General features: G+C 32.2%; 4 protein-coding genes across 4 annotated transcripts; 1 reads left to right on the forward strand and 3 right to left on the reverse strand.

The window, feature by feature from the left end:
* Positions 1-286: 286 nt before the first annotated feature.
* LOC136996974 (uncharacterized) lies at positions 287-1,381 on the reverse strand. Its single transcript, XM_067347004.1, has one exon. The coding sequence runs from the start codon at positions 1,379-1,381 to the stop codon at positions 287-289; it is 1,095 nt and encodes a 364-aa protein (XP_067203105.1).
* A 3,156-nt stretch (positions 1,382-4,537) lies between these two features.
* LOC136996976 (uncharacterized) lies at positions 4,538-8,370 on the reverse strand. Its single transcript, XM_067347012.1, has 4 exons — positions 7,458-8,370; positions 6,077-7,322; positions 5,323-5,871; positions 4,538-4,958 (listed from the first exon to the last, which is right to left on the reverse strand). Exons 1-4 carry the CDS (start codon positions 8,368-8,370, stop codon positions 4,538-4,540), a joined length of 3,129 nt encoding a protein of 1,042 aa, XP_067203113.1.
* A 4,471-nt stretch (positions 8,371-12,841) lies between these two features.
* Positions 12,842-15,289, reverse strand: LOC105672482 (cytochrome P450 9e2-like). Its single transcript, XM_067347638.1, has one exon. It carries the CDS (start codon positions 14,969-14,971, stop codon positions 13,451-13,453), a length of 1,521 nt encoding a protein of 506 aa, XP_067203739.1. The 5' UTR covers positions 14,972-15,289; the 3' UTR covers positions 12,842-13,450.
* A 3,243-nt stretch (positions 15,290-18,532) lies between these two features.
* LOC105672493 (cytochrome P450 9e2-like) lies at positions 18,533-21,822 on the forward strand. Its single transcript, XM_012367467.2, has one exon. The coding sequence runs from the start codon at positions 18,877-18,879 to the stop codon at positions 20,386-20,388; it is 1,512 nt and encodes a 503-aa protein (XP_012222890.1). The 5' UTR covers positions 18,533-18,876; the 3' UTR covers positions 20,389-21,822.
* Positions 21,823-22,635: the final 813 nt, after the last annotated feature.

Consider the following 22,635-nt stretch of genomic DNA (forward strand, 5'->3'; position numbering starts at 1 on the left):
CGACTTTCGATATCAGTTTTACTAAAACTATTAATTAATCCGTATCTATCGGCATCACGCAAATCTTTGGTAATGTCCTTTGGATTATTCCGCCTTGAGTCTTCAGAGTCACAGTACGAATCAAACCATCCTTTCCCGGATGGACGTCGATTATCCTTCCCAAACTCCACTTGAGAGGAGGCGTACTCTCACGAATTAAGACCAGTGCTCCAACCTTAATCTCTTCATTGACCCTTTTGGTCTTCCATTTCGTTCGTTGTTGTAATTGAGCGAGATATTCTCTGGATCAGCGATGCCAAAAATCTTGCTGCATTTTAGTTAACAGCTCGTAACGATTTAAACGATTCAACGCTACGTTGGAAATGTCTTTTTCAGGAAGCGATGTTAACGATGAGCCTACTAAAAAATGCCCCGGCGTGAGCACTTCAAAATCGCAAGGATCGGAAGATAAAGGACTTAAGGGCCGTGAATTCAAACAAGCCTCTATCTGGCAAAATACTGTACATAGTTCTTCGAAACTGAGGCTAGTTTCTCCAACCACCGCCTTTGCGTGTGTTTTGGCCGATTTTACTGCTGACTCCCATAATCCGCCTACATGCGGTGAATGAGGTGGAATAAATTTCCACTCTATACCTTGGTCTGCAGAGAATCTAACTATCTCTTCCTGATGAGTCGCGCCTTTTATTAGATTGCCGAGTTGCTGCAAAGTATTGTTAGCGCCCACAAAATTTGTGCCATTGTTCGAAATAATAGTCTTACATTGACCTCGCCGAGATATAAATCTTTTCAACGCGTTCAGAAATCCCGCTGTAGTAAGGTCAGATACTATTTCCAGATGAACCGCTTTAGTTGCAAGGCAAATGAATAAGCACAAATATGCCTTTGATGTCTTATTCCGTGATATCTTGATTGTGTACGGTCCTGCATAATCTACGCCAACATTTGAGAAAGGTCTACTCGGAGTTATTCTCTCAGCAGGTAAGTTGCCCATTAATTGTGTTGGGCTTATCGGTTGTCGCCTAAAACAAGTAACGCATTTCCTTAATACGCTACGAATTGCACTTCTAGCCGCTATTATCCAATATTGCTCTCGGATCGCAGCCAATAGTGCTAAGGATCCTGCGTGTAAGTCTCGATGATGAAAATGTAATATGATTAATTTCGTCAACGGATGTTTTTGTGGTAGAACCATTGGAAAACGCCTTTTGTAAGGAAGTGGTGCGTTTTGTAACCGTCCACCCACTCTTACAATATCATCCTCATCGATAAAAGGATGAAGATCCAATAGATTGCTTCTTGAAGAGACGATACTCTTACTTTTCAGATCGTTGATTTCTTGAGGAAATGTCTGCTGTTGCGCCAGCATGACGAAAGCCTTCATGGAGTGCTGCAATTCTTCAACTGTTAAGAGGATGCTGAAGTCATATTGTTACCGACCGAAACTTCAATTTTCTAAAAAGGATGGCGTTTTTTATTGCGTTAATAGAATTACAAATCCTTTGGTGTAAATAAAGTACATATGCTAATCTTTCGGCAGTTGGTCAAATTTAAACCAAAAAATAAAAAAAATTTTTGAAAATTTACCGACAATGTTACCTCAAAGAATTATATTTTTTATATCAAAATTATACTGCTTTAATCTGCAAAACAAGACCATGTGCCGAAGAAGAGCGTATGAAACAATAATGGAAAACCAAAAAAATAGAGCTTAGAGACTTATTTTCAAAACGCCACCTTTTTCCAGATTTATGTAAAGCATGTGTGCAATATAAAAAGAATAAGGTAAAAAAGAGCTATAGATTAGTTCCGAGATTTTGGGATAGAGGCGCTATACAGTTCTCAGTGCTATCTGTCATATACAGAATCTTTTAGGTTAGTTATGTGTGTGTTAGTTGTGCGTGTGTGTGTGTTTGTGTTATGTGCTACGAAACCCGGCTGAAAAAAATGGGTTGAAGGCACTCTGAAGGATAAAAAAGTGTATGTATTATACATAAATTTTGCAACATTTTTGCAAATATTTATATTATTTAATTACATACATTCATATTCTAATTTCTACAAAATACTTTTATTCATGTGCTTTATGTGTATATATTATGTATATTATGTGCTCCATATTATGTATATTCACATCAAAGTATCTATGTAAAAAGTTAATATCATTTTGTATATTGTATATATTTTTATAATAAATGTATATGTCATATAACTTATTTATAAAGCATGAAATATAAAGGTATTTTTAGTTTCTTGTATGCATCATTTGTAAAAAAATCTTGATAAAAAAAACATTAATTTTGTGACTTGCAATTATCTGTTTCAATATATACTTCTTTTAAATACTTACAACTAGCCTTATTTTATGCGTTTACCTTGGTATCTAAAATACACATCAAAATATAAAATTAATTTCTAATTCAGTAGAAAAAAAACATTGTAGTCTTACACCAGAGAGGAATGGGAAAATATCATGTATATGTAATAACAAATAAATCACTTTTCCACTGACATTATACACAACTTTGCAGAAATAAATTTATTCTGTGAATTTTGAATGTGTAGTGCAGTTTAAAACACACAGTCGAAATATGTCTATATTTTTGAAAAAATAATTCTGATTTTTCATGAATCACAGTGGTTTTATAAAATGTTCAATTTTAACCGTTTTTATTGGACTGTACTTTAGACAATATAATATTTTGCCATTTCTCTCTGTTGTAAGACAAGAATGTTTCTTTTCTACTGTAATAGAAATACATTTTCGATTTTGATACGTATTTTAAATACCAAGTTAATCACATAAAATAAGGCTAATTGTAAGTATTTAAAAGAAGCATATAATGAAACAGATTATTGCAAGTCGCAAAATTAATGTTGTTTCTTTTATCAAGATTTTTTTACAAATGATAGACACAAAAAAATAAAAATATCTTTATATTTCATGCTTTAGAAATAAAAAATATGGCATATATCATATACATTTATTGTAAAAAGAGTATACAAAATGATGTCAATTTCTTAGAAAAATATTTTGATATAAATATAGATAATGTGGAGCATATAATATACATTATATATATATATACATAAAGCATATGACGTAATAAAAGTATCTTACAATAAAGAATAAGACAAGCCAGAGGCGGTTTCCTCGTGGACTGGCAATATAGAATAAAACAAGCCAGAGGCGGTTTTCTCGTGGACTGGCAATATAGAATAAGACAAGCCAGAGGCGATCTTTCGTGAGCTGACAATTTTAAATAAATATAGTCAGAGGCGATCTAACGTCAGCTGACAGTTTAGAAGAGAGCTAAAGGCGATTTATTCGTGAATTGGCAAATTGTAAGAAATATTGTCAGAGGCGATCTATCGTAAGCTGACAATTTTAAATAAATATTGTCACAGACGATCTAACGTCAGCTGACAGTTTAGAAAAAAGAGAGCTAAAGACGATTTATTCATGAACTGGCAAATTGTAAGAAATATTGTCAGAGGCGATCTATCGTGAGCTGACAATTTTAAATAAATATTGTCACAGACGATCTAACGTCAGCTGACAGTTTAGAAAAAAGAGAGCTAAAGACGATTTATTCGTGAACTGGCAGATTTTAAGAAATATTGTCATAGGCGATCTAACGTCAGCTGACAGATTTGAAGAAATACGTATTTATTTTAGTTAGCAATTTACTGCACGTGTGGTCTGTTTATATTTTATCAGATAATTTATAAGGTCATTTAACCTTTTTTCTCGCAATTGAAATTCTATCGTATGGCTGAATGATGTACATACGAGACAAAATAGACTTATACAAGGTGTCTAATAGATATAAGTTAGATATAATAAAATATTTTATTTGAAAAATGTATGTATAATACTATATATCTAATTGGAAAAATATGTTATATGCTTTTCCTATTTTTATTCTTATGTAATAAATACAAAATAAATAAATAAGTTAATTAATTATTGAATACATACATATACATATTGAATATAGTTATCTTTATTTTGTATTTTATATAACTGAAATAATATATACTTTCATTATTTCAGTCATTATCATATAAAATACAAAATAAAGATTACTATTTATTGAATATATGTGTATATGTATATATTAATTAATTGATTAATTAGTTATTTAGTATTTACTACATAAGGATAAAAGTAAGAAAAGTATATGACATTTTTCTTCAATGATATATATAGTATTATATGTATATTTTTCATTTATTATTTTGTCATATTTAGTTTGTATTTATTTGACACCTTGTATACGCCTATGTTTTCTCGGACATTATATTGCAGCCTTGCGATGAAATTTCAGTCGAGGAAACAAGCGCAAGCATCGTTTGTTTACAAACTTCCGATGACACACGTACACGGACCACACGTCAATGTAGTGAGTCACCACTACAAACAAATGCGTACACACGGACTTACGCGGCATAGGTCCGTAGGCTGCGCCGATAATGTCATTTCATTTTTAGTGCCATCGAAATGATGGCGCTTTCGCGTCGGAGTTCGCCCGTCACTTCAGCATCCTCTTAAGTCTCCAATTTGCCGTTCCCCTCTTGCATTAGCGGCCTTCGCGTTAGTTTGGAATCGAAATACATATGCGACTATTCGTTGTAACTTCCGCAACGATGAGTATTTAAGGAACAGCTCGTAACTAATCGGCACAACTGGAAATGCTAATGAGTACGCCTTGGTTTCTGGTATCTCATGAACCGGCGGGTAAGACGATATTGGCCACAATTCTTCGTCCTTCTTCAGCCACTCGGGGCCATACCACCAAATGGAGGCGTTGATTAATTGCTGAGGATCACTTCCGCGTGAGATAATATCCGCTGGGTTGTGTTCTGATCTCACATGCCTCCAATGATTCTTCTCAGTGGCATCTTGTATTTCCGACACTCGATTACGAACAAACTCTTTCCACTGATAAGGTTGCTCTCTTAAGAATGCCCTCTTAAGGTTGCCACGAAAGTGCTACACTGGAATCGCACCAGAAAATCTCACGATGAATTTCGATGGTTAGGGCCGTTTTCATTTTTTTATATAATTGTGACAGTAGTAGAGCGCCACATAATTCCAAACGAGGCAACGTGATAGCTTTTAACGGGGCGACTCGTGACTTCGCGCACAACAATTGCACGCTGGTGGCACCTGAAGGTTCCGTTGATTTTAAATATATGCAGGCTCCATATGCTGACATGGAAGCATCGCAAAATCCATGTAACTCGATACGTATCGGATTATTGCATAATACATGCCGAGGTATCTTGATCTCATTTATTCGTGCAAAGTTCTGTTTATACTTCATCCACTTCGTGTGAAGATCCATGGGGAGTCCTTCGTCCCATCTCACTTTTAATTGCCACAACTGTTGGATGATAATTTTTGCCTTGATCGTTGTCGGTCCTATGAAACCCAGAGGATCAAATAATTGTGCCACGAATGACAGAATAGTCCGTTTCGTGGGTCTTTGCTCCTGTCCTGTTAAAAGGATTTTGTAAACTAGCTGATCGTTATCTGCGCTCCATCGTAATCCAAGAATTTTGGTTTCTTCGCCTATCGCATAAGTAGTCGATCGATCGTAGTTCTCGCCTTCGACTATTTCGCGTGAGTTTGATTTCCACTTTCTCAAAGGGAATAGGGCTGATTGCAAAATCTCTGTTATTTCGTTCTTTCTTTGCAGAAGCTCCATGACCGAAGATCCTCCAGTTATGAGGTCGTCTACGTAAAAGTCTCGCTTGATAATCTTACTGGCTTCTGGGAATTTCGTGGCATTTTCTATTGCCAATTGTAACAAACATCTCGTTGCTAGAAATGACGCAGGTCCCGTTCCATACGTCAAGGTGTTTAATCTGTAGATTGTGGGAGTCGCATGAATATCTGTTCTCCATAAAATTCTTTGGAGGTCTCTACCTCTTTCGTCAACTGATATTTGGCGGTACATTTTTGTAATGTCCGCTGTCATTACATATGCATGTTGTCGGAAGCGTGCTACGATGTCTATTAATTCATCTTGAATAACTGGGCCAACCATCAAAATGTCATTTAAAGATTTGCCTGATGTCGTATGACTTGAAGCATCGAAGATAACCCTGTTTTGTCGTTGCACTCTCTTCTTTTAGGACTGCGTGATGAGGTAGATAATTTGCTGGTATGCCCTTTTCATTCATTTCCCCTCTACCCATGTGGTTTAAGCTTTCATAATCCTTTATGAAAGTTGTATATCTCTCTTTAATGAGCGGATCTTTAATGAATTTGCGTTCAATGAATCGTAGGCGTTTGAAAGCGATATCATATGACTCTCCTAACTGATCTGGATTTTCGCGCAATGGAAGTCGAACTTGAAATCTTCCGGAAAACAGTCTTCGATGTGTTTGCTGAAAATGTTTTTCGCATGCTAATTCCTCTTGTGATTGAACTTGACTCGTTGGTACCTCGTCAATCTTCCAAAAACGTTGCAGCTGGTTTTGCAGATAATTAGCGTCGGAAAATCCGCAGAATTCTTGTATGGTCGTTTGTCGCGGTTTAACGGCGTAAGGACCACCTATTATCCACCCTAACTTGGTCTTTTGTATGATCGGTTGATTTTTCCCATTTCTAATCTGTTCTGCGCAAAGTAATTCCCAGAATACCCCCGCGCCTAACAATAAATCTATCTTTTGAGGAATACAGTACGACGGATCAGCTAGAATAACATGCTTTGGAATCTTTACGGATTGCGCGTCGAACGGCATAAGAGGAATATTGTTAGTGATTTCATCGAGCATAGAAAATGACAACGTAATCGAAAATGCATTAAATCTTGACCGTATAGTGGCTGTTGTCGCAGCGGATATTCGTGTTACCGCTTGAGCTATTGCTCCTACTGATTGATTAAATTTTCTTTTCGGTAACTTTAATCTGTCGCATAATGAACTTGAAATAAAGTTTGACTGTGAGCCATTGTCTAAAAGTGCACGCGCTTCAATCTTATTACCTACGTTGTCATCTATATACACGATTGCTGTCGACAACAATACCTGCGCTGGTTGCTTTACGCTATATGTTGTGATCGCTTGTACCAGTTGTGGTTCGCTTAATGAAGAGGTTTCCTCCTTTGCTTTACCGTCTTTACGGCTATGATTTGGTCGAGATGCATCCGCTTTTGATGAGATGTCTGAAAGTTCTTCAATATGTAATAATGAATTATGTTTTCCGCTACATCGCTTACAATTTCCCGCTTTACAACTCTTTACAGTGTGTCCTTTCCCGAGGCAATTCAAACACAGATTCAGACGCTTGACTTCAGTTATTCGCGCTTGCACTGAAAGATCGCGTATTTTTTGACACTGATATATTCTATGATCTTCTTGACACATCGGACAATTACCCTTGTTCTGAACGCTTAAATGAGAAGTGAGATGCTCCGATTTTTGTTTTATACTTGAATTTGCTTAACTCTTAGCGTTATTGTCCTTTCTCTGTTGAACTGCCTCGAGAATTTGACATCTATTCGCCAGAAAGCCTTTTAATTGTTCCATTGTAGATAGGTTGTCCGCAATAACCTTTTGTTCCCATTCTCGCTTTGTAAATGAATCTAATTTGTTGACGACCATTTCAATAAGCAATGTGTCCCAGGATTCTACAGGTTCTCCCAGATTTTTTAGCGCTCTCAAGTTTTTGCACAGCTCATCCGATAGGGTGCGCAGAGCGCCAGCTGACTCCTTATGGATTTGAGGTAACTCAAACAGCGCACGGACGTAATGCCTCGTAGTAAGACGCTTGTTTTCAAATCGACTCTTCAAGAGCTCCAATGCTATTCTGTAATTTTCACCTGTAACTTCGAGTGAATGAATTACTTGAGCTGCCTTATCCTTGAGTACTGATTGCAAATAATAAAACTTTTGTACATCCGACAACGATGAATCTGAATCAACTAAAGCCTTAAACAAATCGAAAAAATGACTCCACTTTTCATAGCTTCCATCAAAGTGCGGCAATGCTATTGTTGGTATTTTTATGTTATGATGTACGATTTCATTATTTGGCTGTACCGGAATTGCAGGATTATTTTGTGGATTGTTCGGCACCAAGCTTCGTGCCCTTGCAATCGCTCGAAAATATAGAGGCTCGAAAACTTCATTTTCCGCGTTTAATTCCCCATCAAGACCGTTATTAATGTCTAAATTGCGAATTTGATCCTGACAATTATTGAATTCTGTTAATAAATCCTCCGCTCGTTCTAATCGCGTTTTCAATTCTATTAAATTTTCTGCATTCGGATTGTATGCATCCAGAAATTGTCGGAATCTTGTTAATTTCGATTTAACACCCGCGCGAGTTCGTTTTAGAGATGCAATATTTACCTCCATTTTTGTGCTTGTATGCGATGTATCGCCTTGTATAACCTTACTGCGAAAACCAAATCTATACTTACGTACTTTTGCTCTTGAATTAGTAAATTTGCTCTTATACAATCCTTTTGTGATTTAATCGTGATTAAATTGTTACTTATTGCGCCGATACCTTCCTGAATTTTTTAACCATGCTATTGAATGCACGCAATCAATTCTCTCTGCTAAACGCACGCCACGATGTACTTTTTCTTGATGTGGTGCGTACGTTGTCTTTTTTGTGTCTTCTACACATCCGGCTCGAAGGACCATTTGTTGGGTCGGGATTATGCTTAAGAATCCACCCGATTACCTGAATAAACTTTTATTCTTAAAAATGCTTTTATAAAAAGACACACACTGGAGATGTGCTCGACTCGCGAGCTTCTCTTACACACTCCCGCTCGGTGCGGTCACTTTTTGTAACTATAATAAACAAACGCCTATCGCCACGGCGCGTTAATCAAACTCTTACAACGCCACAAATGAAGAACCCGTAACACATAATAATCATTCGCGATATAAAATGCAAACTAAAGTTATAACTCCTAAGCGGCGCGTACACATATATAAATATAGAATACTGTAACAGAAGAAGTATAAATATTTTTATAAATACAATATATTACTTTTTTTTATTATTAAACATAAAAACTGTTCTAAAAATGTTAAAGAATGTAAAAGATTGTTACAGAATGCTTATCAAAATTCAATAGAATATAAATAATGTATCATTTTCTCATAATAAAAGATTATCAAATATATTGTATATATTTAATTTATCAAATTCTATAATTTTGGATTAATTAGGCGAGGATGTCTCCGTATATCTTAAAAATAAAGTTGTTTATGAGTTGAAGCGCAAAAATCGAAACTGATTGGCTATAAAAGCGCATAAATCGTAGATTAATCGCACATAATTGTTCTAACGATCCTTTTCATTTTAGAGACATTTTATGACGATTACGTCTCTGATGTCAAAAGAGAAGTCCTTTAAGGATTGCAGCGCAAAAATCGAAACTGCGTTGTTGTAAAAGCGCATAAATCGCAGATTAATCGTACATAATTGTTATAACGATCCTTTTGACTTTAGAGACATTTTATGGGGATCGCCTCTGTCGTCAAGATAGAAGTCCCTTAAGGATTGCAGGGCAAAAGTCGATATTACTTGGAAATAATAGCGCATAAGTCAAAGATATATTTTCCTTAGTTAAATAATTATTAAATAATTATTTTTTAATTTTAAAGCACTTGGAAGCAAATATTACTGTTTGCTCCAAGAGGGAAGTCCCTTAAGGGCTGCAGCGCAAAAATCAAAATTACTCTAATATAAAAGCGCATAAATAGCGCATAAATCATGTACAATTTATTTTTGGAATAGGTTGTTATTAATCCGTGGGGGGGGCTCACTGGCAGCCTACTCAGCCCCCCACATAAAAAAATTTTTTCTTGGCTAAACGAAATAAGCGCAAAATTTTTTTCTTGTGGATTTGGAAAGCGCATAAATAGCGCATTATTATATAATTTTTTCATAAAATTTTGGTCAAGTGGAAAGGCCAGCTAGGCAGACGTACAAATGGAGCAATTATTAGAAACTGAGTTGTTAGATGAAGAGAATGATTATGTGATATTTGAACAAGCTATGGAAATAGGTACCAAACAATATAAACAATTAAATAATAGACAAAAAGAAATAGTTGATCTTGTGTTAAATAAATTAGATAACAATATTTATAATAATAACTATTATTTTTTTATGTTGATGGTCCAGGTGGATCAGGTAAAACATTTATATATACAACTATTTATCATTTAGCAAAAATTAGAAACAAACACGTGTGTGCAATGGCTTTTACGGATATTGCAGCGACATTATTACCTGCTGGAAAAACAGTTCATAAGACATTTGGATTGCCGGTTCCATTATTTGCTAATTCAACATCTGCTATTAAAATCCAATCAAAGGAAGCTCAATATTTGAAAAATACAGATATTTTTATCTGGGATGAAGCACCAATGTCACCACGATATGCTTTAGAAATTATGGATCGAACATTGCGTGATATTATGAACAATGATTTACCTTTCGGTGGAAAAATTGTTTTATTAGGTGGTGATTTTAGACAACTTCTGCCTATAAAAGTACATGGTACTCGAAATGAACTTGTGAATCTCTCTATTAAATTTAGTGCTATTTGGAAACATTTTGTAAATTATTCTTTAACACAAAATATGAGAGTTCTTCCAGAAGAAATTGAATTTGCAAAATTTCTTTTAGATATAAGAGATGGCATATTGAATGATTCTAATGATAACATACAAATTTCTGAATGTTGTATAGCACCTATTAATGCTGATATTGTAGAAGATATATATGGCGATTTAATACGAAAAAAGGAATTTACCAAAATGGCTAAATGTGCTATACTTTCTGCAAGAAATACTGACGTAGATAAAATTAATAAAAAAGTTGTTGAATTATTAAATATAACTAATGAACGAATGTATACAAGTGTTGATAGTACTATGAATTGTGATGATAATGGTGATATTGGTGAAGCTTTGTTACCAGAATATTTAAACAGTTTATCCCCATCATGTCTTCCTCCTTATGAATTACGTTTAAAGCCAAATTGCATTATTATGTTGATTAGAAATCTTAGTATCAATGAAGGTCTTTGTAATGGTACTAAATTAATAATTATAGAACTTACAGATCATTTATTGAAATGTAAAATCTTAACGGGTGATAAGACAGGAGATATCGTTTTTTTAAATCGTATAACATTATATTACAAAAATGTATATCCTTTTACTTTTTCAAGAAGACAGTTTCCAGTAAAATTAGCATTTGCTATGACAATTAATAAATCACAAGGGCAAACGTTTGACAGAGTAGGAATAGATCTTCGCAAAGATGTTTTTAATCATGGGCAATTATATGTTGCTTTCTCAAGAGTTCGTTCTTGGCAAGCATTAAAAGTTTTTCTTGGTAATCAACGAGATAATAGACACGTTAAAAATTATGTATATAAAGAAATATATATGTGAAATAAAAATATATATTAAACTGAGAGCTGTATTTAAAGATGTATGTTATAGTTAATTAATTTTTTAAAACTGTATTGCACATATTGTGTAGTATAAATAAAAGAAAAAAAAATATTTAAAAATTTTGACGATTCTGATGTTACTGAATATTTTTTAAACTTTAATTTAATGTAACTTTTTGTATATATATATAACAAAAATATAATATTTGATTAAAATTATTCAATATACAATCAACAATTGTAAAATAACAGTGTTTTTAAATGTTGATAGAATTAAACGTTACGATTTTTGTACAATAATATTTTTAGGATATTTTGATCTAAGATAAAATTGTATTTTTTTTTTATTATATGCGAAGCTGAATAGCGCGCGCTTGTGTTGTTCTAGTTATAAAAAATTGCCAGCCCACAATGTGTGTGAAGTTAGCCCAACACTTTTTGAATTTTATATTTTTTTTAATTGTGCCGAATTGTGCTACGTTTGTGCCGTAAACGCGAAATCGATAACTCAAACCACACTGTTGAAAAAAAAAATTAAATTTTTAGTAGTCCAGCACTTTTCAAATTTTATATTTTTCTTAATTGTGCCGAATTGTGCTATGTTTGTGCCGGTTTGTGCCGTAAAATTTTCAATTTTTTTTAACTTAAATAATATTAATATTATGAAAAATGTTTTTAAAATTCTAAAATTTAAGGGTTAAATGACATATCTAAGGTTTGATTTCAAAGATTAATATTGCCACACAAAGAGGATACTAAAGTGTTTCAAGGTATGTCCGGTATTTAAGATTGAATATACACAAAGCATGAAAGAAAAGCAATGCACGGAGATTTTGTTTTGAATACTATAAATAAAAAAGAGAAAGATTTCACTCGCGGCGCGGTGAAGTACTATATGCTCTTTTCTTCGATCTTCTTTCAATATCTTTTGTCGCAGAAGCCATAAAATCCACATCTGTTGAAGTATATTCATCCTCCATTCAATATTTCCGGAAATGTGACTCTTATTGGTAAAATGAGAAATTCATTCGGAAAAGGATATGTGAAAAATGTAGAGTATGTTAATTGCGCAATATTTGTTTTCTGTCATTTCTTTTCTCAAAGAACCATCTCTTTTTAAATTACACATGTATGTTATATAATATTACATGTGTTTCTTTTTTAAATAAAATTCTTTCTCTCGATTTTTCTTCAAATATTATTATAATTTGCTTTTCTCATTCTTTTTAAAACAATTTTCTTAATTTAATTTTTAAGTAACGGTTACAAATGTAACGATGCTGTAGAAATACTGCATATGGATAAAATTTGCAAATCTACAATGAATTTAATAATAAGCTGCATGTAATAGTTTTTTATTTTATTTCCAAATGATAAACAGACTGAAACATGCAATATTAATTATATTTCATGTCAAATATTATTTATTTTGTTATATAAAAAATTAAATATAATAGGAATAAGAAAAAACAAATTAACATTTATTACAGACATTCAACATTTATTTATATTTTATGTGTATAAAAATAAAAATTTGACATGAAAAGCATTATATGTATCAAAGCGAATAATATTGTAATTATTGCACTATGCAAAAACATTCATAAGTTTTAATGACAAAGGAATATATTTTAGGATCCTACTTTTTTTTGGATAATACGATATACATATTCAATGTAAAATTATTGTTCGTAACTTTTACTAATATAGAAATTTTTTCTGCGAAATTCTCAAAAAAAGTAATTCAACTGTTTTAATAGTAATGAAAAGTACGATCGCCTTGTTTTGTTTCAGACAAAAATTATGAAAGTTTTGATATAGTCGCGAGAGAGAAACTGAGCACATTTTTACCTATTGCTATTCGAGATATTTTTCTTTTATATATTTTCGTACTTTTTTTTGACATTCTAATAATTAATTTATAAGAATCATTTTGAATAGAATGCTAATGCTTTAAGTGAATTTTATACATTATAAATGTTCTAAATTCCATGTTTATTCAATAATTATTTTGCAAATGAAGCCGCAGATTTTCTTGTTCGCACTTTTAACCAGAATCCATCTTCAGCATTCATAATAAACGTTTTTTTGTTCAATACCATGGGATTTTTGGTCTTAACATCAGCTTCAACATCGCAACGCCGTAGTAGATACAACAGCATAATTTTTATTTCCATTAGGGCGAATCTATTACCTATACAAATCCTTGGACCGATACCGAACGGAATATACACCGAGTTGTCCATTTCGCTGTTTAGAAATCTGTCCGGATCGAATTTCTCTGATTGCGAATAGTACTTAGAATCACGCTGTATAGCGTAACTCGGAAACCAAATGCTATCTCCAGGTTTGACCGTGACCGGTTCGCCGTCTGAAGTAGCTGGTGGCAATTCGAATTCTTTGACGCATAATCTATCAAGGAAAGCCGACAGCGGATAAAGTCTTAGAACTTCGTTCACCACAGCATCCATATACTTCATACCGTTAATGGCTTCATAAGTGGGCTTGCCATTAGTCTCTTTGAGTACATCGTCGACCTCTTTTCTCAATTTATTTTGTACGTCTCGATTAACAGCGATCTCGTGCGCCGCAAAGCACATAACCGTTGCCACGGAATCGAATCCACCTAAGAAAAAAGTGAACGCCTGAGCGGTCATCTCGTTAATATCGAACACTGGTCCATGATTTTTGTCTCTAGTTTCCATCATTAGCTGGATCATATCTGGTCGAATAATTCCTTGCTCGTCTCTGGCCTTCACGGTGCTGGTGACGACTTCTTTGAAAAAATTGTCTATCCTCGTACTAAACATTCTGAGTCCGAAAAATTTTGCAACTTTCGGGAAATTTCTGTGCATGAAAAATATAAATGACTGCCAGCCGCCGACGTTCAGGGTTTTACCAAGTAGAAAAAATTCGTTCTTTGGGTGCTTGAATGAGTCCACACTGATACCAAAAGCGCATGTGGCAATCACGTCATTAGCATATCTGCTTACTATGTCCTTCATTTCGTACGTTTTGCCAGTGTTTCCAGACTCAATGACCAAAAAATTAGTAAAATTTTCAGCGCATTGGCAAATTAATTCAAACATCATTTTCATTTTGCTGGCCGTGAAGCTGGGACTGAGGAGTTTCCGCATCTCGCGCCAATGATCGCCTCGCAAACCAAACAAATTCCTGCTGGCCATCGGTTCAATCTCCTCATTCACAAAATTATTATGGTCGCAAAAATTGTCGAAGTTCTTAATAGCGATTGTGTTGATCATGTCCGGATCGCGTATTACGTAGACTGGTCTCATAAATTCGTAGAAACCGAAATACTTTGCATCAGGAAAAAGATTGTATATGTCGCGTAAGTTATCCATCAAGGACACACGTCGGAAAATGAAAGGTGCCAGGTTGCCCAGATACGGAACTGGTCGCACATGTGGAATCTTCAATCGCTCGAAGTGAGATAACTTGCTTAGAACGAAATAATATAAAAAAATACCTGCAGTGAGGATAATGAGTAACAAAGTAGAAAATTCCATTGCGATAATGATTTTCAGATCAATTATATGAGAATGTTGTTGATTGTTGTTGGTTTTTGTCACAATTTTGGCCAAAAAAATAATTTTTACTATTTCTTATTAAATCTATATTATCACTACGTAAAAACGTGTAGTCCACTAAAAACTGCTAGTCTACTGATTTTATAAATTGCCGTTAGCACTTCTATTTAAATCACACGCGATTTTTACGGCTGATTATTCACAAGAGATTGATATCTTATCGATTAGATAAATTATCAACCAATGAAACGCATATGTGTGTTATGTACGAGGTAGTATCGTTGAGTGTTTCTTGTCTGATAAAATGAAATTTAATTGCGTCAAGTTGCGTCAAGGATGATATGAATCATAAGGTTATATTTTCAAACAATTGTGTAATCCTCGGCAATTACATGATTTGCGTTATTTTTATTATCAATGTATTGGACTTGTTATTTGTGAAGTAAGTTATCTTAAAGATTAATTGACTGCATGAAAATTTTATTTTAGCAACGTCATCGTTTAATATTCTTGAAAGAAATAATATTGAAAAAACAAATATTTTATAACGTGTGTGAAGTTAGCCCAGTACTTTTCAAATTTTATATTTTTTTTAATTGTGCCGAATTGTGCTATGTTTGTGCCGGTTTGTGCCATAAACGCGAAATCGATAACTCAAATCACACCGTTGAAGAAAAAATCAAATTTTTATTAGCCCAGCACTTTTCGAATTTCATATTTTTCTTAATTGTGCCGAATTGTCCTATGTTTGTGCCGATTTGTGCCGTAAACGAAAATCGACTACAACCTATGGTTCTCTTTCAAAACGGAGAAAAGTTTTTTTATGCACAAGCAAATTGGGTCCAGTACGACTGAAAAACTGATTTTATCAATTATTCTCGTTGGGAAAAGTTGTTGTACTGGCCTAGCACAACAACTTTTCCTAATGACAAAATGGTCTAAATAGCTTTTTGCAGAATCGGTGGATAATTGTTTATACAGCCATTTTTGACATTTATTATTTTGACAATTCCAATGCTTGTGCTGAGTTGTGCTAGTCTAGCAACGAGAATAATTGATAAAATCCGTTTTTCAGTCGTACTGGACCCAATTTGTTTGTGCATAAAAAAACTTTTCTTTGTTTTCAAAGAGAACCATAGGTTGTAGTCGATTTTCGTTTACGGCACAAACCGGCACAAACATAGCACAATTAAGAAAAATATAAAATTCGAAAAGTACTGGGCTAACTTCACACACGTGCGCGCACCGTAATCGTTAGGGCCAGCGTCGCCGAACATTAGGAGCGGTGCTATCCGATTAATGTTTGATTCTTCTTCCTTGATCATTAAAAATTAAAAAAAATTTTTTTATTTTTTAATTTATTATGTGGAAATATTTGAATAGATTTTCACGTCACTTATGAGGTACTATTGCTATTGAGGAAAAAAGTATTTTTAATAAATTTTTTTAACATTAATCGGATAGCGCCGGTTTTAACGCTCGGCGGCGCTGGCCTTAGCGACTGTGGCTCGCGCGGTAAGGAAAGGAGGCGTGTGCCGCGAGAATCGGCTGAAAAGCTGAAGTAATTCGAGCCGAGCACTGACATAGGTAACAGATTTGCCTTAATGGAAGAAAACATTATGCTATTATACCTGTTATGACATTACGATCTCGAACTTAAAACTAGAAATCCTATTGTGTTGAACAATAAGATGTTTGTTGTATGAGCTAAAGGTGGTTTCTGATTGAAATTGCGAGGGAGGAAATCGACGGTTACTGTTGCATAATGTTTTGCAAATGGACATAAAAATTTAAAAACATTTGTAACTAATAATGCTTACTTCAAGTTTGAAAATTATATTTTCAATAAATTTTACAATTATTACTTGCTTAAATGACAAAAAGATGGATTTTGAATATATATATATATATATATATATATGTATATTAAAAATGCCACGTAACGCTGTAGATTCAATAAAAATTTTGTGAGTGTGGGCCGTAATTATCAATATTTGCAAGCTATTATTAAATCAATGATTTTTGTTTACAAAAAGTGCCTCAAGAACTGTGACTATTTTTTAAAATTTTTTGATGTAAAACAAAAGAGCTTTTTTACATTCGAATGTTTAAATTCAATATTTGATGTGAATATTTAATTATGTAAATAACATAAAAAAGTCAAGAGTAAAAAGTTACAAAAAATTATTTTCCAGCTGACATATATTCTTTATTTTTACGAAAAAAATAAAATAAGTCGCAATATTATATTTTCTTATTTTCAATATTTCAAATATTTGAAATATAAATATCAATTTTCTACAGTTATATGCCAAATATAAAAGAGAATGGCGCCATAAAATCTTAAAATATTAAAAACAAAATTATTTTAATCTTACGACTTAATATAAGATATCATCATAACGATACTTTGATAGTTTGCCAGATAAATGTATTAATAAAAAAAAACATTATTTACTGAAAAAATTTATATTACTTTACGTTTACTTATTCTTATTTGTATTTCTTAAATACTGCATTTAATAATGTTTTTCAATGCTACTACAATTTAACTGAATGAAAGTTTGTACATGTATACATAATAAAAAAAAAGCATACTTTGTAACTGAATAGAAGAATGCATATTGAAGAATTGATGGATTGACAACTTTATGTACAAGTATCTTAATCTAATACATACACATGCACAAATATAAAATGACAAAACAGGATAAGTGTACATTTTGTTATATAATATTCATACGTTAAAAAAGGAATATATAAGTGTATATTTTATCATCCAAATAAATAAAAATAAAATTTTATTTTGCATTCGAGCCATTAGTAAATTTCAAAGAGAGAGATATGTCTGATCGCTACGTAAACACTTAATTATTAAAGAAATATTATATTTTGTCTAAATCTTGTACTAACTATTTTTGTAATAACATGATATTTGCCACCTTTATATTTATTAATAAAATATTGGCATAAATAAAAAACCAAAAAATATATTTAATTAACATACCATCGCATAGAAAAACGAACGCTATTCCAATTTAACTACATTTTTGGTTTTGCATTAAAAGCTTAAAAATTTAATATGTATCTTTCAGTAATTTTTTAGTTGCTAAAAAACATATAATATTATTATTTGTATAGCACTACAATTATTTCCTTTATAATTTACTTTTGTAATAAATCGAAAAATGAAATTAACATAAAATAAAGAGAAGAAAAAACATCAAATTATTTTACATATTTCTTATCTAGAAACTGAAGCTAGTAAACAGAAATATGCGATAAAAATTGAATTTAAAACACAACATATGGTTACAACATTGTTTCATTTTAATATCTTAAATGATGATACTGATTGTGAAATGACGATATATTGAGATGAATACGTTTGCAGTTGACCTTTAAATCAACTTTACGAGCAATGAACATGATACACTGATAAAAATAAAAATGCAAAATACATAATAGGTTACAAGATAGCCATCAATCAAATATATAACCTTATGACTTTTACGCTTGTACACTTTGTAGCTATGTATATATCTCGTCTTGATAGATGAAAAGCATTCAGTTATAGCGCAGTACGCATAGTGCATGTTCATTGTCAAAGTCAAAGATATTCGTTTCTTAGAAACGTTGGTCGTAAAAATTGTTTTAAAGTTTCAACAATAATTAATAAAATTAATAAATAAATAAGTAATGATGAATAATAATAAATAATAAATAAGTACGTTTTTGTGAAGTTTTGATGTAAATATAAAAATTATTTAAATAAACAATAGATTGTGAGAATTATATATATATTTCGTCGACTGTGATAAAAAGACGCAACAAACACAGAAACATTTTTTTCATACATAATTAAACCAGTTATCATTATCGCAATGGAAACTTCTACTTTGCTCTTAACTATCCTCACGGCAGGTGTCTGCTTTTACTATTTCATTCTGAGCAAGTTATCTCATTTTGAGCGGCTGAAGATTCCACACATACGACCGATTCCGTTGCTGGGCAATATGGTATCTTACGTTTTTGGACACGCATCCTTGATGGATAATTTACGCAACATATACAATCTGTTCCCTGACGCAAAGTACTTTGGATTTTACGAATTTATGAGGCCTATCTATGTGATCCGCGATCCGGATTTAATCAATACAATTACTATCAAAAACTTTGATAATTTTTGCGACCATCTTAATTTGACAAACGAAAAAATTGAACCAATAGCAAGCAAAAACCTGTTTGGTTTGCGTGGCGATCATTGGCGCGAAATGCGAAAGCTCCTCAGTCCTAGCTTTACGTCCAGCAAAATGAAAATGATGTTTGGATTAATGTGCCAGTGCGCTGAGAACTTCGCTAATTTTCTAATCACCGAATCCGGGAGTACTGGCAAGACTTATAATATGAAGGATGTACTGAGCAAATATGCAAACGATGTCATTGCCACATGCGCTTTTGGTATTAGCGTGGACTCGTTCAAGCATCCAAGGAACGAATTCTTTCTGCTAGGCAAAACTCTAAACTTTGGCACATGGATGTCTTTTGTATTTCTTATGAATAGAAGCTTTCCGAAAATTTCACAGTTTATCAATCTAAGAATGTTCGGTTTAAAAGTGGAAAAATTCTTCAAGGATATTGTCAGTAGCACAGTAAAAACAAGGGACGAGCAGCGGATTTTTCGACCAGATATGATTCAACTAATGATGGATACTAGAGACAAAAATCATGGCCCCACATTCGACATCGACGAGATGACTGCACAAGCATTCGTCTTTTTTCTGGGCGGATTTGATACCGTGTCGACGATTATGTCTTTTGCGGCACACGAGGTCGCTGTCAATCCTGATATACAGAGCAAGTTGAGAGAGGAGATCGACGATGTCCTCAAGATGACCAACGGCAAACCTACATACGAGGCAATCAATAACATGAAATACTTGGACGCAGTTATAAACGAAACTCTAAGAGTTTATCCTCCAGGATTTTTTCTCGATAGATTGTGCGTTAAAGAGTTCGAATTACCGTCGGCGACGCCAGATAGTGAACCGGTCATACTTAAGCCTGGAGATAGTATCTGGGTTCCAGTTTTTGCTCTACATCGTGATTCTAAATATTTTTCACAGCCGGAAAAATTCGATCCAGACAGATTCCTGAATGACGAAGTAGATAATTCAGTTTACATGCCATTCGGTATTGGGCCCAGAATTTGCATAGGTAACAGATTCGCCCTAATGGAAGCAAAAATTATGCTGTTTTATCTTTTATGGCATTGCGATGTTGAACCCGACATTAAAACCACGAATCCTATGGTATTGAATAAGAAGTCGTTTGTCGTGATGCCAGAAAATGGGTTCTGGTTAAAATTGCAGACGAGGAAATCGGCGGTTACATAATGTTTATCGAACGGACATAAAATTTAGATAAACATTCATAAAAATTTATAAAACACATTTATAAAAATATATTTTAATACACATACACATATTTTGTATGCATATTTTTTACATAAAATGTGTAATCTAAATAAAAAAGATTTTAGATACAACGTTGAATATAGCATTCTATGTGATACTCAATCGAATTACTGTTGAATGTTTCAATTTATTAATGATTTCAAAATAAGATAAAAAAACTATTACGTATGGTTTATTTTTAAATTTATTATATGAAATACATTTGCGGACATAATGCATATGTACAATACTAGTAGAGTATATGATAATAGCATACCATGCAAGGCAATAAGTGGTTTTTTAAATATAATTAGTTCAGTTTTTTATGTCGCAATTATCAGAATTATCACGTAAAGCAGTAGATTCAATAAAAATTTTATTAGTTTTTGTCGCAATTATCAATATTTACAAGCCATTATTAAATTAATACTTCTTTCTTCGTAAAAAATACCTCAACAAACTATAACTATCTTTTTTTTCTGCGTAAAACGAAAAAGCTTCTTTACATTTGAATGTTTAAATTCAGTCTTTTTACGTAAATTTTTAACATAAAAAAATAAAGAATAAAGAGTTGCAAAAAACTTATTTTGCAGCCGATATATGTATATTCTTTATGTTTGCGAAAAAATAAGGCATAATATTATATTTATTTATTTTGAATATTTCAAATATACTTGAAACAAAAATATCAATTTTCTATAGTTATATTTATTTTATATGCCAAATATGAAATAGGATGACGCCATGAAACCTTAATATATTCTAAAAAATTGTTATTTTAATCTTACAATTCAAGATAAGATATCATATCATTATAAAAATACTTTGATAATTTGCCAGAATAATGTATTAATAAAAATAAATAATATTAATAAATAAAATTAATAATATTAATAAAAGTTTTTATCAATACTTATAAATATTTTTATTAATACTTTTATTAATTTTATTAAATAAATAAAAAATAAAAGTATGAATAAAAAAAAATTTTTACTGCAAAAATTTTTTCTTAATTTTCTTCCATTTACACATTCTTTTCATTTTTATTTCTTAAATACAACTTTTAATTCTGTTTTTCAATACTACTTCAATTTAATTGCATGTAAGTTTGTAGATATATATATGATACGAAAAAGCATAACTTTGTAACTAAATATCATACAAGAGTATGTTGAAGAATTGATGGATTGTATAACTTTATTTACAAATATCTTAATCCCATATACATACACATACACGAATATAAAATGACAAAACAACATATGTGTACATTTCGTTACATAACATTTGTAAAAAAGTTAACATTGTTAAAAAAGCAATAAATGTATATTTTTTCTTCTATATCCAAATAAATAAAAATAAAATTCTATTTTACAGACGAGCTGTTAGTAATTTCAAAGAGAGATATTTCTATTCGCAATATAAACACTTAATTATTAAAGAAATATTATATTTTGTATAAATCTTATTCAAGACTATTTTTGTAATAACATGATATTTGCCACTTTGGTATTTATTAATAAAATGTTGACAAAAAAGCCAAAAAATATATTCAATTCATATGCCATCGCATAGAAGAAGGAAAGGAATAAAATGGTATTCCAATTTAACTATATTTTTGGTTTTGTGAAATGTTTGGTTTTAAAACTTGAATAATTTCCGGTTGCTAAAAAGCAAATAATATCATTCGTATAGAAGCAGCAATTATTTCTTTTATAGTTTGCCTTTGTAATAAATCAAGAAATAAAATTAGCATAAGATTAAAAAGAAGAAACCTCAAATCGTTCTACAGATTTCTTACCTGCAGTTAGATAAAGAAATATGCGATAAAAATTAAATTTAGAACACAACATGTGATTACAACATAGTTTTATTTTGATATCTTAAACGATGATATTGAGATGACGATACATTGAGATGAATACGTTTTCAGTTGACCTTTAAATCAATTTACTTCACGAGCAATGAGCATAACACATCGATAAGAATAAAAATGCAAATAGGCAAATACAGGATAGCGCCATCAATTAAAGATATCATTTTAAGACTTTTACGCACTTTGTAGCTATCTATCTCATTTTGATAGATAAGAAGCATTTTTTTCGTAAAATAGATAAGTTTCTTGACAATATTTCTTATTTGTATTCCTTAAATACTGCATTTAATAATGTTTTTTAATGCTACTGC

Source organism: Linepithema humile, chromosome 1 (genome assembly GCF_040581485.1).
Source record: "Linepithema humile isolate Giens D197 chromosome 1, Lhum_UNIL_v1.0, whole genome shotgun sequence".
NCBI lineage: Eukaryota > Metazoa > Arthropoda > Insecta > Hymenoptera > Formicidae > Linepithema > Linepithema humile.